At 29.8% G+C, this 12,271-nt stretch overlaps 1 protein-coding gene across 7 annotated transcripts in view; it reads right to left on the bottom strand.

The window, feature by feature from the left end:
• LOC106459861 (dolichol kinase-like) overlaps positions 1 to 12,271 on the bottom strand; it is a 36,576-nt gene that overhangs the window by 10,959 nt on the left and 13,346 nt on the right. For all 7 annotated transcript variants that reach the window (XM_022386414.1, XM_022386415.1, XM_013919533.2 and 4 more), the window contains 4 exons: positions 9,674 to 9,832; positions 8,018 to 8,187; positions 7,276 to 7,329; positions 3,585 to 3,773 (listed from right to left, as the gene is read on the bottom strand). In XM_022386414.1, coding sequence (XP_022242122.1) covers positions 3,585 to 3,773; positions 7,276 to 7,329; positions 8,018 to 8,187; positions 9,674 to 9,832 — 572 coding nt within the window. The remainder of the gene's footprint in view (positions 1 to 3,584; positions 3,774 to 7,275; positions 7,330 to 8,017; positions 8,188 to 9,673; positions 9,833 to 12,271) is intronic.

The raw sequence follows: 12,271 nt of genomic DNA, 5'->3' as shown, positions 1-12,271 counted from the left end.
TTTAAACTTAAGTTAAATAGTATAAAAGTAAATAATTAACTTACACACACATATATATATATATATATATATATATATATATATATATATTACTTTAACTCAAAATGTGCACATGATATGTGCCCTTCAGAGTTCTTTGCATTTATTATTCATAAAAAAAATTATCTGTAAAACATTTTTATATAGTTATTAAGATGACTGTGTGGTTCAGAAATGATTCTCCAAAGTTAGTATCCAGATTAGCTACTGAGAGAAAATTAGCAACAGCTACACCATCAATTTCAGTACCCTAAAGTGCCATGTAGCAAAACATACATCAGAAAAAGAACAGTTATTTTTTAGGGATGCACGCGTACCCATCCAGGTATTTGGCCCTGGCCGGTTATTGGGCTACCTGATAATACTCTGACCAGGTGTCGAGGTTAAAAACAGCCAATTCCGGGTAATTAAAAATGGCATCTAAGTCCTAATCAACTTATACAGTACTGAATGTTACAGTCAATAATTGGTTTAGTTAAAGAAACATGTTCCGAGCAACAAAGACTGACCACCTGCTGAAAGTTGAGGATTCAGAGAACTACAGAGGTTAATAACAGGCATGGTTTGAGAAGTGAATTTCTGGGGAAGGTGGTGGTTTTGAGAACAATATGGGTTAGCGTTTGAGAAATTGGGGCTAGGCATTAATCGGAATAATGATTCTAAAACATATGACCATGACTGTTTCTGCATTTACTTTCACTGACATCACTTTTGGAAGTTAAATGCAGCTTGATTTCCCACCTCTGACCAGTGCAGACAGCGAAAAGGCTTTTAGTGCCACTAGCAACATTATCACATACGAAAGGTCAAGGTTTTTACCTGAAAATGCTGAAATGCTACTGTTCCTCAAGTACAATTTAAACAAATTCCCAAAATACAGGCATTCTGTAAACTGGTGTACACATTTTTGATAGTCAATTTTGAAAGTTGAAAGTAAAACTGGAATGTTCTATTGTTGATTGTTCGGTTAAATGTAATAAACATAATTTTTTTTTTTGTTTCTAACTTTTGTGTATGTTATTTATTTTTTTGGGGGGGAGGGGCGAGGGGAGAACCCGGTCCTGATTGACACCTGGCCCCCAGATCCAGTATTCAGTCAAATTTTACTACCCATGCATCCCTAGTTATTTTCAAATCAATAACCATAACATAAATAATAATCATGCTAGTGCAAGTACATGAAAATATGCAGATAAAGATGTTTGCTTTTTCCCCCAGAAGACAAGGATGTAAGGATTATATATGATATGTGTGAGAGAATTCCATGGGTACAATAATGAAGTAAAATTCTAATTTATAGAGTATGTTGTGCATACATACAGTTACTAAGGACAGTGCCAATTTTGGAAGTATTTGCTATAATCATATTTTTCTAATAATCAATAACATATCTACAAAAAAAGGATCATAAACACAACTGGCTTTTCTTGATTTGATATAATGGTACATAAAAATTACTGCTGAAATAGGTTACTTACAAGATCTTGTAAATGCATGTTTATTTAGGTCAAAGTGTACATGTCACAACAATGTAGAGAGTTACATTCAAAATTTAATTATTTTATTATCATCGTATACAAATAAGCTTGGCATCAAAACATAGTTAATGAATCAAACTTTAATACAAAGTTTAAGTTCTTAATTTTATAAAGAAATATTTTTTAAAATCTTCAATCTTCCCTAGTATAAGAATTGTGACATTTGCTCTCTAGGTCTTCTTCTTCTCTAAATTATTTACCATCCCTCTTAAGAGTATGAAATTACTTATTATAATATAAATATTACTAAGGTAAAGCATTATTTTTATAGCCTTCAATCAGATTCATTTGTCACACCCACCTACCACATCCTCTCTTCCACAAATTGCCAATAGTTCTCTCTGGCATTTCATATTATTTATAATCAACAGAAAGCCAAGGTTTTAACCTATTATATGATGTATTATGTTGTTGTTTTTTCAATACAGAGAATTTTCTATTTTGTTTTCAGTTTCAAATTTTCTCTTGCAGTATTCAGACTGAGAAGCTTAAGTTAAGATTTGAAGGCTCTTATACTAAAGTTAGAAAGCCAGAAAAATCATGATAGCTATAGAACACTGCTTTGTGCATGTTATTATTCTGTGTTCTTAGGTGCATTATTTAAGTAAATAAAACTTATTCAGTGTACTAGTGGCATTAGTATGAAAAAAAAAAGTAGGTGTAAGATACATTGGCAACCAATAGCAAAAAATCAAGCAAGTGATATAGTTCTTGTTTTTTATATATTATTATAAAAGTAAATAAATGTAAAAATTAAAACTTACTAGGTTAGATACAGTTAGATTAGGTAAGACAATGAAAATAATAAGTATAAAAATGTTTCATAAGGTATGAAAGCGAGCAGCTGTGTGTTATGTAATTTGATACAGTAATATAAGCTATACTTTTGCAAAGTAATTTACAACTTGTGTGCTGGGATTATTAGTCAGACACAGGTCAATATGCAATAAAACAATAACATTTAACTAGAAACAAATGTGTACTGTTATGAGCTTTAAGCTATTTAGGACAAACAACTGTAGTATCCAGTTACAATTAGCAGTCATCCTAGATAAAAAATGGCAATTTAGATCAATTGCATATTTCTTTTATGGTGGTTACAAAATGGTTAAATTGACCTAATGCATATAGAGTTATGGTAGAAAAAATAAATAAATACTGAAGAAAAACGTTTGATATTTATGAAGGAGGTTTTAGACATTATGCTAATGAAATTTTACAATTTTCAGATGAAGTATTTTTAATCTTAACATGAAAATCACTTTGCACTCAGAACAGTTGACAATTTGACTACATGTATATACAGGGACAAATTTTTAGTAAAAATTGATTACAAAATCTGATATTTTTATGTACAAAAGACTTGTAATGTTTACTGAAAGCTTGCCAAATTTCATGAATATATACAAAACATATTAAAAATTATAGTATGAAAACTGACAGCTACTCAGCCAGTAGTAAGTGGGTTAAATACAACCCAAGTATGACACAAATGAATTTATGATTGGTATAAGCATACAACACTAAGTCTGATCAATTATACCTTAAAATTCTGTTTGATGGCTTTTTATACCAGGTAATGTTTAATACACAACATCAGATCCATTTGCCCGAAGATTTTATTATTGTTTGTCTCTCCTAATTTGTCTGGTGTGGAATTGATGTTAATGTAGCCTGAGATTGCATACAGTAGTTATGATACAGCTGTAAAATGTGCAAAATTAATTCACATTAAATTTCCACAATATTCATTACAGTAATGTTTTTACCATATTCCATAAGGGAGGACAAAATATTTTAATTGCAAGTGTTAATATGAACCATGTTATATTAGTTTGGTAATTAGAAATCTACAAAATAATAAAGAAAATAATTTATGTTTATGAAATGATAATTTAAAAAGACGGAAAAAGAAAACTTATGCTGCACTTGACTGAAGACAAATAACTCATCATCAATCAAAATAAAGTAAGTTTAAAACTACTTTTAAATACAAAAAACACTTACTCTTTTTTGTGTTCCCAAACAAAAAAGTAACAGCCACATGATTGGTTCTTGTCTTAAGAAAAAGTAACAGCCAGGATAGATCAAAAGTGCCCCTACAGCCAGGAATAGCACATAAAATTGCACCGGATTACGAAAGTAAGGTGACTTGTGTACCACCAGTACAAACAATATGCATCCCACTAACACTATCTAGGAAAAAGAAAAAAAAACTATTTCAAATGTTGCTTTAACAGTTTCTACCATAGCACTACAGATTATCTTCTCACTATCTTGCAAAAGAAAAATTCTCTTTAAAAAAGAAACTAAAAATATTTATATATATAACCTTTCCTGGAGATTGGAATTGTATGCACCTGAATACAATATTCTATATGTAGTTTTGTTGAATAGATTTTTTTTTCCCACCTTAAATATAATTTAACCTTCTCACTATGGGCATCCTTTCCAGAATATGTCACAAGGTTTTACCGAGTTACATTTAAAGTATAATTACACTACTTTGTTATCATGGAATACAAATACATTGACATAAAAACATAGCTATTAATCCAAATTTTAATACAAGTTTTATGTTCTTAATTATTTTTAAAAAATCCTATATTTCCCCTAGTATGAACATTGTTACATTTCCTTTCTAGATATCCCTTTTATCTAATTTATTTACCATGTCTCCAAGAAGTATGACATTTAACATACATTAGTTATTACAATGTTATCACTCAGGCAAAGTATAATCTTTATAGCCTTCAATCTTATTTAGATACAGAACCATAAAATAGAAAATCAGACCCCTCTTGCTATGCTCACCAGTCACATTCTTTCTTTCAGAAATAGCCAATTTCTGATGTTCAATTCTATATTATTTATAATTAATAAAAAGCCAAAGTTTTAATGTATCAAAGGACATGTTATATTACATTGTTTGCTGTACAGAGAATTGTCTATTTTGCTTCCAGTCCAAACTTTATTCCCAGGGGAAACACACTAACGAGCTTAACTGAATTTTTAACAGTTCTTGTTGCATAGTTAGAAAGCTAGAAAAACTGTGATATTTATAAGACATTGTCTGCTTTTAGCATGTTATTTTTCTGTGTTCTTTGGTGCATTACTTAATTAAATAAAAAATTATTTAGTGTAATAGTACCATTAGTATAATAAAGTAGGTTAAGTTTTATCAACATTCAGGTGTGTTCTTTATTTATTATTACTGAAGTAACTAAAATATAAAAGTTAGAAACTTTTTTAGGCTAGATAAGGTTAGATTACATAAAATAAAGAATAATAAGAAAAAATAAAATTTCCTGAGGTATGCTCGCCAGCAATATGAGCTACATGTTTGCCAAGTGATTTAAGGCTTGTGTGGTGGGAATATTAGTTGGTTAGAAGGGCAATAAAACAATAAAATTTAAGCATAAACAGATGTATACTGTTACAAGTTTAAGACTACTTAGGATACAAAAATGTAGTTTTATGTTACAATTTGAAGTCATTCCAGAAGGAATATGGTAACTTAAATTTACTTGAAATTTTTTTCTTGGTGGTTACGAGGTCAATTAAATTGACCAACCTCATATCGAGTTATGGTAGTTAAAATAACAGATGAAATTATAAAATTTTACATTAAAAAAAATGTTTGAAATTTATTTAAGTAGTTTGAGATTATGCAAATGAAATTTGAGATTTTTCAGATAAATAAAAGTATTTTTAATCATAACATGAAAATCACTTGCACTCAGAGCAGTCAATATTAACTTCATGTATTTGTGGAGATATCTTTAGTGAAAATACTTCTTTAAAAATTCTAATTTTTTGTCTACAAATGACTCTTAACGCTTGCATAAAGCTAGCAAAATTTCATGAAAATACACAAAACATATTAGAAGTTATAGTATAGATACTCTACAGGTCAGGACAATTTTTAGGGAAAATCGACCAAGCCCATAGCAAAAGAGTTAATCACATCTCAAAAGTAGAATTACAGATCTGTCAAAAGATATTAACACAAATAATATTCTGTTGTAAAATGAGCAATAAAATTACAACTCTCACTACTGTGTCAAATTTTTGAGAATGGAGATTCATATTTTGGATCAAGTTGTATTTTATTTCATTCTAGATGTTTCCTACAGAATCCCTCATAATTTTAAGAAAAATAATATAGGTTATAATCTCCTAGGTTTTTGGACACAAAAAATCATGAATCTAGTACCAAATCATACCACTAAGTAATACTATTTAACAAACATCAATAACAGACAGCTTTTTACGATATTTTTTGTAAGTATATACAGGGTGTCTGAAAATATAGGAACTTCAATGAATTTTAAAGAATGTGTTCCACATTGTGTCCTTATGATTCAAAAAAAAGTTTGGATTAACAGCAAGATTAACTCAACCTCCTCATCCTTTGACAGCACCATAATCAGTAACATGTCTAAAATTAAGAACAGCTACAAATCACCTATGGTTCCAGACTTTTCAGACACTCTGTAGATTACCAGTTATGTTTTGAAACAAATATGGTTAAGACAAGGAACTAACAAAATGTCTTTCTACTGTTGATTACTTCGTTGGAAGTTTTCCCTTTATCTTTGAATTATGAAGGGAAGATTTATTTCAAGGTCCAATTTTTCTTCCTCCCAGCTATTAAAAACTATTTAAGACAGTTGATGAAAATGACAGTATTCTATCACCTTTCCATTTGACATTCACTTAACATAAAAAAACAAAACAAATTAGCATAGGAAATTTATAGTATATTATTTTAATTACATGATTTGTTGGAATTAATTTAACAGAAATAAATAGTCAATATTCTTTGATAGATTGTTTAAGCAGAGTATTCATGATGAAACTTAGTTGAATGGATGGCAACTGCCTGTTGTAGAAAAGCAAGAGTAGAGGATGCCGTTTTTAAAGTCTTCCACCTTTCTTCTTCAGGTCAGTGTGTGTATGGTGTAGTCAGTCTGTATAATATTCAGGTGGATTGTGGAGAGTATGTTATGATTGGCTGACAAATTTTGGAAGACAAGAAAAATTAAAGAATCATTTTTACATTAATACAATTAAACCTTCACTGAACAGAGATTCCAAATTAGAGGCGAGTAGCCTGTGGCTACCATTGGATGAATCTAAAGGGAATCTCTCCACCAATCAGAAACAGGGATAAACCAACCAATCATAATACACTCCCCACCAATACACTATAAAAACAGACTACAATAAACACACACACACTGACCTGTAGATGAAGGGCGTAAGACTTTCGAAACTTCATCCTCTACACTTGTGTTTCTACAACAGGCAGTTGCCATTCGTTTAACTAAGTTTCATCATATGGTTATTGTTACACTGAAGAGTTATTTTGCTATTATATCTAGTACACAAGGTCTTGGTGGGTTAAAAAATATATATATACAATATCTTGACATTTTAATAAGCTGATATCAATTATGCATTGGACTGACCAAGTCGTTACGCTGCTTTAAAAGAACTTGTTACAAATACTCCTTTGAAAACAGTTTTTGTATTACTAACTTTTCTACCTCAGTATTGTCAAAAACTGGCAGTTTTTGAAACACAAAATACCTTGCTATAAATAGAATTTCCAACACCTTTCTGATATTGAAGCTACTCAGTTTTTAGTTGTTTTTGACCATAACTTATAATGTTCTTACCTCAGTCAACTTACTTGAGAAAAACTTGATACATTTGAAGACATCATTGATATTTGTGGTACTACAGCCTGAAAAAAAAATAAATAATGATAATAATCACCAAGAAACATCCAATATTACAACAGTGTATATTAGCAAGGTTTACTACAAGAAGTAGTATTGAAGATGAATATTTAAGGAAGATATTCTATATTTCCAAAATTTTTATCTAAACTTTGGAAACCACAAAACAGGGTGTTAATATACCCAATTTTCAGTCTCAGAGGGATAAGGTAGTGTTGTTGCAAGCCTTTGAATGTCTCTATAAAAATGACAGCAAATTTATAAATAAGAAGTTAATGTCTCTAAACATACTTCACAAATACAAATATATATATATATAATAACATTAATAACAACTACCAGAACTTAGGTGAAACCTCAGATTTTAATCTGAACATAAAATGTACATAACATTTTTATTACAAAAATATTCTTTAATGTCCATAGTTAAATGCTTCAATATTGAATTTTCATTACATTTTTTGGTGTTGGTGGAGGGAATTTAATGAAAAAAAGACTTCAACAGAATGACTATACATATGATCATAGCTCCTTGTTTGATTTTCTATAGAAGTGTTTAATGATTACCTTCCAAAACAGTTATAATTAATACAAACATAGCAAGTTAAATTCACTATATCCTAAAAGTATATTCCATTTGTTAATTGTTCTTTATATTTACATATGTATGTATATGTATATTTTATAACTTACTAGTTGTCCCAGGTACAATAATGACACACTGAGAAAAAGTACCATTCCTTGTGTCACAAAGAATACCTCACCCACTGTGAAACTTCTGGGGAAACACTCGGCAACTGACAGTATAAGTTTATTAAACACAAGATGGTTGAAGTAGTTAAGACAAAGTGATGTAAGAAGACCTGTAGTAAAAAATACAATATGTTAGATCAATTTCATGTGAGATCAAAAACCTTACTATTTATATTTATACAGTATCTTTGAATACACGTGGTTTCAAAACATATCAACTACTATTAAATTAAATTTTTTTCAAATTTACTTCACTGAGAAATGAAACATTTTTTAACAACCACATCTTAAGAACTGTTTCAAAATGGGTAAAAATTTAATTCAGCTACTTCATCATCATCTCTTAATCATCATCTCTTAAATCATTGGAACACAACCTGTTTTAAGAATACGCGTGTGTATTTAGATATCTAAAAAGATTAACCTTGATTCTCAAATTCCAATGTTTACTGCCAGTTAAGCACAAAAATTTAATGAAATTACTATGATAAAAAAAAAAAAACAATTATATAATTTAAGTTGCCCCAAAATAGAAATAGAAACATCAGTTAATTATTTCTTATTTGACAAATAACTTTCTCAATTACTAAATAATTGTTATATAACATTGACAGAAGTGATTAATGTAGCAATACATACACAAAAAGCTTTCATAAAGAATTAAATAGCTCTGTTAACAACTAATACTACTGTATAAATTAAATTGGTCCTCTTATATTAGAATATCTAATGTGAATTTGGCTTATTTTGATATATAAATTATAAACAATTCTTCTTATACTGAATGTATGAATGCTATCACCAAAACATATTTTTCAGTTCATTAAAGGGTTAGCTAGGTAAATTTGGAAAGAGATTCCTCTTTCCAAAGGACTGGATAGTTAAAAAAGAAATGGAAAACTAAAAACACATTAAACATCTCAAAAATACTAACCAGACTAACTTTTTTGTTTTGCTTAGTTAAAGGTAAAAAGTACACAGATATTTGCTAGCATTTTGGGATGTAGTGTGGTTAACATTAATTACCAAGAAAATTGTAGGTATTTTACAGATTTTGTCGAAATAGCACCATAAAATTCTCTCCATTACTGTTTTCTGTAATACACCTGTCTCTATTATTTACCAAGCATATATATGTAACTGTGAATACTCATGCTTTTGTACTTAAAATAGAAATAAGATATTAACCCTATTTGTGTGAGTCAAAGTGCACATTGTAGGATCTTTTATAGTGTTATCCAACATGTTATTATATATTTGAAGTCACAGTTATCAAGTCTTCATTACTCTAGTTGCTAATTTAGCATTAGTTCCTGTTAGAGGAAACTAAATACCAGATACAATACACAGGGATACTGAGAAACATTGTAGATGTGTATTTCAGAGGTTATAAAGATTATGTGAATGCAATATGCTAACTGTATTATGGACAGAAGTATTTTTACATGAACATCACCTTGTACCCAACCACATCTTGAGTATGAATACTTTTGTATTACATTCTTCTCCAATATTTGATCCAATGGAATGACCCCATGCACAATCGGGTAACTGAACAAACACCAATATCTATTCTAATTTACAAAATCTCCTCACCTAGTTTTGAGACGATAAACAGCAGCATGCTTTCAGTTAATGGTGGAAGCAGAAGCATGGCAGGAGGCAATGGTATGCCATTAAGTTGATCAGACAGTAAAGTAATAGTACTTGCTGTGAGTAGAAATCCACACAGGAAGCATGCTACTTCATACAGCTCTATCAAAAACATATTAAACCACAAAAAAATTAATGAATTGGACTGACAAATAACAACTGTAGTATAACCATAACAAAACTATAAAATTATTTTGGCCCCTGTAAATAAGTGTGTTTATTTTCATTAATTCTTAAAACTCAGAGAGGAGAAAGAAAAAAAGAGAGAACTAATTTTCACACTTTTATAAGAATACAGCATCAGAATGTATACTAATGGTACTTACAGCAGCTGCCAGCTACAGATTGTATTTAATATCTGGTTTAGATACCACAGTGTTATAAACTGTGAAGAACTGGCTTTTCTGTAGTGTAAACGATAACTTGTAGCTACGTAGCTTCTGTTATAATGGATATTAAAAACAAGTTATCTTCTAAATTGTGATCATTAAACTGACAACATAAAACATGAGCATATAAATATTTTTATATCCTTCAGTTTTGTTCAGCAAAATGTCCTGAAGAGTGCACTTGGATTTTTTCCAGCACCATCATTAAATTAATTTCCAAAGCTAATAGTTATTTCAAACCCTGTAGATTTTTCATGAGAATAATTCCATAGATATCATCATTTACTTTATGGTGGTTTTACTCTAGGTCAAACATAAAAATACAAGTTAAAAATCATTGTTTTCCAAAAAATTTCTAAAAAATTTAGTTTTTACAATACTTTTTAAGATCTGAAATATTAAAAACTGAATTCCAAAACCTTCTATGCATATACAGACACTGGTCTTGAATTAAAAAAGTACACTGATTAGCATTACAATTATCTAAGCTCAGCATATAAATATAGTACAATTTAGAATTTTAGCTTTCACAAATTATTTTCAGTTATATTCAAATCAAATATTTTCTAATCCTTTCTTTGAACTTGTGACATGTTATTGAATCAAATATTTGTTTCTAAAAACTAGAGTAGATTAACTGACTAGAGTCGGCTTCCAGACAATAGCTGCTTGTGAAATACGAGTACTTATGTAGGTTTAATATTGTTTTTATATTACAAACAAACCACACACATTAAATTAACAGATATTTAAATAATTGTTACAAATTTAAAGAATTTGTCACAACTGTTCTAAGAAATAGCATATGAAACTTATAAAAACACAAAACCTCAAATAACGCACACAGTATAAAAGCACTTTTTAATTTTTATTAAAGATTTATCCAGGTGAATGTACGTAAAACAACAAAATTGGATTCTAAAGAAATACACTACACAGTTTCTGTTGACGTCAAATAGTGGTCAACGTTGGATAATGAATACGAATTCACAGTCAACTAAGTCATGCTGTTCTAATTTTTACAGTGATTAATTACTCAGTGTATAAGGAAGTTGGGTTACTGCTACAGCCCTTTTGAACTACATCGTACATGCTGCACAGGTTTCAAGGAGAAACATCTTACAAGACTATTATCATAACAAAAAAATTTAAGACATGCTCTACAACTACTGAATAGGAAGATGAAAAATATAAACCTTAGAAAAGTTCAAGTAAAAATATATGTAAATAGCAAATAAAAGCTTTCAAACAGTGATAAAACTAAGTGTTAAACCTAACATCATTATAACCTCCTTTCTGGACTAGTTTATTCACTATAAGTAACACATGTCCGCATCCTAAAAAATAAAAACAACCGTTAAATTTCTTTGATAGATTGTTTAGGCAGAGTATTCGTGATGAATCTTTGTTGAACAGACAGCAACTGCCTGTTATAGAAACAGATCTATAGAGGACAACGTTTCGAAAGTCTTCCACCTTTCGTCTTCAGGTGATGAAAGACTTTTGAAACATCGTCCTCTACCATTGTGTTTCTACAACAGGTAGTTGCCGTCCATTCAACAAAGTTTCATCAATTGTTAAATTATAGAAGATAAAATTTTCATTATTTAAGAATAAGTTGATAAAAATAACTACTATTAAACTTTTAAAATTTCCCTCAAAATAATTCCATAAAAAATATAGCTTGAATATACCGTAAGAAAAATTAAAAATTCATCAGTTCATCAGACTGCAGTGTGAAGAATTTTTAGACAGTTTGGTTAGCTCATCAAAGCTTCTGTAGTGTGAAGACTATATACAATTCCCTTTACAATCTTAAACACCTCAATCAGATCCCCCTAACTCTTATTTTTTAAAGAGAAAACAATTTGAAAGATTTCAACCTATCCTCATATGACAACCCCTCCATCCCAGGCACCATTCTAGTAACCCTTCTCTGAACCCTTTTCACCAATTCAGAATATTTCCAAAGGTAAAGAGCCCAAGACTGAACACAATATTCCAATGATCTATACAATGAAATTATAGCCTCTTTAGACTTGCCCTACCACTAGCAACAGCACACTGCTTGGATGGCTTCAGAAACTGATCAATTATTACATCAAGATCCCTTTCTTTCATGATATTATTAAGGGTTATTCCCATCCAAATT

Source organism: Limulus polyphemus, unplaced genomic scaffold (genome assembly GCF_000517525.1).
Source record: "Limulus polyphemus unplaced genomic scaffold, Limulus_polyphemus-2.1.2 Scaffold670, whole genome shotgun sequence".
NCBI lineage: Eukaryota > Metazoa > Arthropoda > Merostomata > Xiphosura > Limulidae > Limulus > Limulus polyphemus.
Note: the sequence above shows the minus strand (reverse complement) of the source record. Positions and strands in the feature narration are given on the sequence as shown.